Source organism: Echinops telfairi, unplaced genomic scaffold, assembly GCF_000313985.2.
Source record: "Echinops telfairi isolate 266 unplaced genomic scaffold, ASM31398v2 ScPeMD7_17;HRSCAF=63, whole genome shotgun sequence".
Classification (NCBI taxonomy): Eukaryota; Metazoa; Chordata; class Mammalia; order Afrosoricida; family Tenrecidae; genus Echinops; species Echinops telfairi.
In genome coordinates, this window is record NW_022103914.1 from 1,389,312 (window position 1) to 1,395,772 (window position 6,461).

At 57.3% G+C, this 6,461-nt stretch overlaps 1 protein-coding gene across 1 annotated transcript in view; it reads left to right on the forward strand.

Moving 5' to 3' along the window:
- PDIA5 (protein disulfide isomerase family A member 5) overlaps window positions 1–6,461 on the forward strand; it is an 82,631-nt gene that overhangs the window by 29,201 nt on the left and 46,969 nt on the right. Inside the window, exon 7 of the mRNA XM_030884852.2 lies at window positions 845–912. Within this exon, the coding sequence (XP_030740712.1) occupies window positions 845–912 (68 nt within the window). The remainder of the gene's footprint in view (window positions 1–844; window positions 913–6,461) is intronic.

Genomic DNA, 6,461 nt, shown 5'->3' on the forward strand with positions numbered 1-6,461 from the left:
AGGGGGGATGGAGAGAAGGGCTTTCTACTCTAGTAAAGAGTGACAGTCTTGGAAACTCCCAGGGGCAGTTCTACCCTGTCCTAGAGGGTTGCTGCGCCTGCCTTGACCAGATGGCAGTGCGTTTGGTTGGAGTTTTCAGTATCCAGTCCCTCTGGTGGGCCACAAGCACCTTGTTTGCCTGGCCACACCCAGTCCGTCACTTGGTGGGCGGTCCACCACCATGACCAGAGGCCATTAGCGATGGGCCCTTGCAGCACTGGGCCATGTGAAGTCATCTGCAGTACCTCCGCTGCCACTGCCACTTACAAGTGGCTTCCAGCTTTTGGCAATTGTGGACAATGCCGCAGTGGACACTGCATTTGAGTCCCTGCTTTGAAGTCTGCGGTGCGGGGTGGAGGTGGGGGTGCTGTGTCATGTGGGCAACTATTTGATGTTCGAGGAGCCCCCAAACCATCCTCCACCGTGGCTGTGCCATTGCCTGCCCCGAGATGGACCGACCCAGGGGTTGCGGCCGGGGGCTTGACGCTCACGGCAGGGAGGATGGCGCAGGGCCGGGACGTGTTTCATCCTGTTACCCTGGGGTCGCTGTGAGTTAGAGTGGGACTTAGGATGGCACCCGTAACGCCCCGCCCCAGCAACGTGCATGGGCTCCACGTGGCCCCAGCCTTGCCATGTGGGTTGTCTCCTGCTTGTATGATTTGGCTCCTCCCAGCGGGGTGCCTCCTGCCGCCCTGGTCTTCATAGGCTCAGGGGCTGTGGGTGCTCCTGGGCTGGAAGGGGGGTGGATAGCGGGGGCCTGGCCATCCCTGGTCACCATGTGCTTTTCTCCTGCCCGTGTGATTAGGGTGTAGTATGTGCAAGAGGATAATGCCACACTTCCAGAAGGCCGCCACCGAGCTCCGAGGCCACTCGGTAAGTGAGCCCCCACCATGCCCTCTGACCCCTCTCTCCCCTGGGGAGGGGGCGGGAGGAGGTAGAGGACGAGCTTGAGATGGAGCACGCTGAAGGCATGCTCGGGTGGCCAGGCACCTGCTGCGGGGCCTGCCTGCTTCGGGAATGAAGCCTTGCGGGAGGTCGAGAGGCCTGTTCTCTGTGAGCGTTGAACCCCCGTCAGGTGTCTAGGACCAGGGGTTTGGCCCATGGGAAAGGCCATGATGAAACTGTCGGGAGACGAGCCAGGCTCGGTGTTGATGGGGGCCGGACATTAGGAGTGTGCAGTGACTGAGGTGAGGCTCCCAGGTGGGCCGAGGCAGGTGCTGGGGGCCCAGTGGCAAAGATGGGAGTGCGCTGTTAACAGTGCCAGGCCAGAAGCACAAAGCACTGGGGCAGTTTCCGGTCAGGCTGCTGCCTACCTCCACCCCCTGTCCAAGCCTGTGGTTCCCGCGAGGCTACAGCAGGAGAAGGCAGGTCACCCCTGGGGAGTTGGGGACCTGTGAACGTGGCCGTCCTCTGAAGAAAACATGTGGAGAAACCGAGGTCGAGCCCAGAGGAGATGCCCACCTCCAGGGGACAGAAGGAGGACCAGGGGCCACTATGGACAGGCCTTCAGAAGAGCCAGGGCAGAGAGGTAGCAAGTAGGCCTGGGCTGGGGGAAGAAGCCCCCCCCCCCACATGTGGCCGCTGTCCCTGTGTTGCTGTCCCCTGCCAAACTCATTTCTTCTGGGCTCTATGTCCATCCACTTGTGCACCCACCCCAAGTAGCAGAGGGCTTCTTTATTTACCTCCTTTGTCTCTGCACCCCCACACTCGAACAGAGAAACAGCCAGTGACTTCAGTAAGGAGCATGGAAAATTCCAGACGCTCCTAATGAGAGGAGGTCATCACAGGAGCTATCTCGGCGGGCCCGGCCAAAGTCCTGTTAAGGGAGTTCTGCGCTCTGAAACCGAACCATGATCTTTAGGGAGTAGATTAAGTTGGTGATTAGTTCATCGTCGACTTGGAGCGTGGACACGGCAGCCCTGCGGGGCGGGGGTGGGTGGCTGGGCGGGGAGGGGCAGCTGCAAGATTGGGTTGCCGAGAACACGAGGACTTTCTCTTCTGACCTCATTCCGGGAGAGACCAAGGTCCTGCTGCTTCCTCGCTAATGAATTTTTAGTAACTTGCCTGCAGATGTTTGCTTTGGGCTTCACACACCTCACTCTGGGGAAATGTCACTTCACATTTTGGGGACTCAATAGATACCACATTTTGAGATTATTTAGCCTGGAGAAAAGACTTAATTACCCACGGCATTCTCCGTACCTGCATCCGGGGAGTTACAAAACTGCTCGCTCAACTCCCCCGCTCCGAGGTAAGCAGGGCCTGCCCCAGGTGGGGTCGCGTGGTTAGAGGCACCCTGCAGGGGAGGGTCTGGTATCAGTAACGGGCGCCATGTGGCGCCAACTCCGTGCCCACCTGCCCAGGCCACCCTGCCTCCGCCCAGCTTGTCCTGGCCACACGCCACACTTGGCCAACTTTGTCCTGGTCACACCATTCCCCATTTGGTTCAAACTGACATGACTTTCTCCCTGCAATGAGAGCTGCTTGGGCATCGGGCTATCACCTCTGTTCCCTCCTCGTGCCACGCAGGGCACCCCCCTGCCCCCCCCCCCCCGCCCCCCCCCCCCCCCCCCCCCCCCCCGCTTACTAATTGTCAGTTGGAGTCCACGCTGCTGACTGAGGAAATGAGGGTGTTCTGGACGGGCCCAGGAACATTTTCATTTTAAGCTCTTCAAAGGGAATTTAGAGCATTGGCTGCTGAGGACAGACAGTAGGAAGGGCATTTGTGGGGGTGAGGATTTTCCCCTGGCCCGGGGCTCAGGACCAACCCTGAAGGTAACTCATGTGCAGCCTGCCTGCTCCTCTTGCCTGGAGCCTGAGTCTAGAACTATTAAGAATCCCTCTCCTGATCACCAAGACCACTTACGGGAGGGTGCTCTCTCTGTACCTGGAGAGCCCTGCTGGGCCGCCCATGTAGGGTGGGTGCCAGCCATGGTGGTGTAAGGCCCATGGGTGGTGTGAACTCCTCTGTTTTGCCTCTGCTTTTGTATTTTGCTTGGGGCTAGTCTTGGTCTGGGCTCCCCCTGGTTTCTTAGAAGAGCACTCCCAGGAAAGCCTGGCCTTTCACCAGCTGCATAAAGGGAGCAGGCCCTGGCCACGGCAGTGACGTGGTGCCCTGCTGCCTGGAGGCTGGTGGAAGCAGAACACTGGCCCAGTGGCAGCCGGGGTCAGGGCCGGAGTGCCTGCTGACCAGAGATGCTGATTCTTGCCTGTTGTCACACCCAGCAGAGATGGTACTAACGGATGGACTGCTGTTGCCTAGAAATCTTAACCTTCCCTGTGCCCCCTTCTGAGATCCAGCCAGATCAGCACTCCCTGTCTTTTCTCCACTGCTGTCATCCCAGGGCCCTCTCTGGCTGGCCATGCCCGTGGCGAGGGTCACCCGGCTTCCTCTAACCCAGCGGTTCTCAACCTGTGGGTCGAGACCCCTTTGGGAGTTGAATGACCCTTTCACAGGGGTCACCCGATTCATACCAGTAGCAAAATTACAGTGCTGAAGTAGCAACGAAAATAATTTTATGCTTGGGGGGGGGGCCCACAACATGAAAAACTGTATTAAAGGGTCACGGTATTAGGAAGGTTGAGAACCACTGTTCTAACCCGTCTCTTGGGAAGTAGCCAGCCTGCTTATGCCACTAAGAAAGGACTGGGTCACGATGCACAGCCTCTGCTGTTTTCCAAACTCAGATCTCCCCTACTGTCCTTGACATCTGGTGACTCATCGGTGTCACCCCTGTCTGCTCTTGCTAATGACAGCCTTGTCTGCAGCCCTGCTCTCTGTCTGAGGGCAATTGGCTCATGGAACCACGGCTCCGGCTGTCTGCTCCTTCTGGTCTGGCCCTCTATCCGAGTCCACACTGAGCCTCTGAGCTCTCCGGTCTCTGGTCAACCTTGGTTCTGATGGGTCAGTGCACTGTAAGCATGGGGAAATGGACCGGTTTGGGGGCAGCACACAGCTGGAAGGATCTAGGCAGGGTCTACAGTATTAACATTGACAAAAAAAAAAAAATCCTGTCTTCCCAGTGAAGGGGTTATAGTTTCTGCTTTGCTTTAAAGGGGGCCTGGGAGCCCAAGTCAATTCTAACCATGGGTACCCCTTTAGTGGTAGCCAAGAGGTGGGGAATGGGTATCCCAAGCCAGAGGACTGGCCAGGCGGGCAGGGCACAGCACCTGCTCCAGCCCTGTTATTACTGATAAAAATAGCTACCATGTTTTGAACGTTACAGATAGCTGCGTGGATTGCCTCATTTAATTGTCACCTGAGGTGGCTTCACACAAAGCATGCAGGCAGCTGCGGCTTGTTCAAGGGGATGCATGCACTTCACCGAATGGGGAGTCAGGATTCCAAACCCAGACCTCTGCCCGCCCTGCAGCGAGCACTAGCTCCTGACCCGTGTGGCTCACCGCCGTGCTTTGAGGCGTGGTCTCAGGGAAGCACCTGTCCGAGCCCCTCCCTGTGCAGAACTGTCAGGTGCTTGTTTCTGAGGGGTGGGAGAAGCTGGGCTCTAGTAGGTCTTCCGGGAAGGAGTTTGTGAGGACGGGGTCTGGCCGGCTGAGATGGGGACTGGACGGGCTCTGTGCCTGGGATTAGAGACTGTGTGGCGAGGCTTTGTGCCGAGGCTTTGTGCCGAGGAGTGGTGGGATGAAGGAGGACGATTTGGGGGAGGGTCTGGTGGGGAATGTGCCCTGCCCTAGGGAGATCAGTTAGTCCTGAACCAGTCTGTGTGGCAGTGGCAGCATGACTTTCAGTGAACACTCGCACAGCCGTATCCTGTTTCTTGCAACGCCCCCAATGGCTATGGGTACAGGGCAGGGCACGACTGATTTAGCAAGCATGGACTACGTGCCTGTGGTCGATGAGGCAGGGCATCAGGTACTTGAAACTATTGGAAAGGCAGGTTTCGGTACTTGTTGGGTTGAAGAAAAGGTGGTGCTATGGATTAGGTGTTGGACTGCCCCCTGCATGGTGGAGGAAGAGGCTTCCAGCTCCCGCAGCGATTTATAGTATTGGAAGCCCTCTCAGGGTCACTGTCATCGAGTGGACACCGACGCATCGTGATGCTATAGGCAGAGTAGGGCCGCCCCTACGGGTTTCTGAGACGGTGCCTTTCTGTGGGGGTGGACAGCCTCAGAATCACTTTGGTGAGAGTGGGGTTGGGCGGGTTAGGGTTAAAGAGGCCAGAGAGGCATGGGGATGGGCTCCGACGAGGACCGAGCACCAGGTTTGAGCTAAAAGCTCATTCGGGTCTCGTAAGAGCCCTGTGAGAGTCTCACCCCACCTCTTCCAAGCACAGCACTGAAGTGAGGGTGAGTGGCTCCTGGCTGTGGAAGCTGCCTTCTGACGGCAGGTTCTTTGTCCACTGAAGCCATGGCTTTCCTTTTGTTCCTTCCTGTGCTTCCTTAGAGAGGAGCCCTGGTGGGGTAGTGGTGACGCGCTCGGCTGTGATCCACAAGGTCAGCAGTTCAAAGCCACCAGCTGCTCTGAGGGAGAAAGACGGGGCTTTCTACTCCCATAAAGAGTTCCAGTCTCGGAAACCACAGGGGCAGTTCTACCCTGCCCTGTAGGGTCACTGTGAGTCGACCTCGACTCGGTGTTGGCTGATCACAAAATGAGTGTGTGGACGCACCTATGCCCTGTGGAGTAAAAGTCCACTTCCAGGGTGACGTCTCTCTGCGGCGCAAGCTGAAACCGACTGTTTGGAGCTTCCCCCCCCCCTCACTCCTGCGCCAGCTTGCTTCGTGGGACGGCCACCCCGTGCCATGCCGTGCCCGCTGCCCTGTCAGGAGCACAGTCTCAGAGTCTTCCTCCCGGCGCCAGGCCCAGCCAGCTTAGGGATCGAGGCCCCTGAGGAGCAGTGCTAAGGGGGCCTTGGCTACACAGTGCCGCGGTGACGGAAATACGCCAGTGGGTTGTTTGTAAGACTAGAAAGCTATTTTCTCATTAGCTTTAAAAAAAAAGAAGACCCACAGTGCAGAGTCGACCCCAGCCCTCAGCGAGCTGCGTGAGTCTGCAAGGCTGTGACGCGCAGTGGGGCAGGCGCCTCGCCGGTCTCCCCTGAGCAGCTGGCCAGGGTGAGCATGTGCATTTGCAGTTAGCACCCAGTGCTCAGCCCACAGCAACCCCAGGGCTCCTGCCTCAGAGGCTGGACATGTGAATCCAGGGCCCGGCTATAGGGGAAGGCCCTTTCTGTTGGCTCTGAGGAACATGCTCTTCTCTGAGCATCTCTGGTGTGGTCCTTGAAGTTCTTTTTTACGTTTTATTTTTAAAAAAAATCATTTTATTGGGGCTCGTACAACTCTTATCACAATCCAAAAATCCATCCATGGTGTCAAGCACATTTGTACATTTGTTGCCATCATCATTCTCAAAACATTTGCTTTCTACTTGAGCCCTTGGTATCAGCTCCTCATTTTTCCCCTCA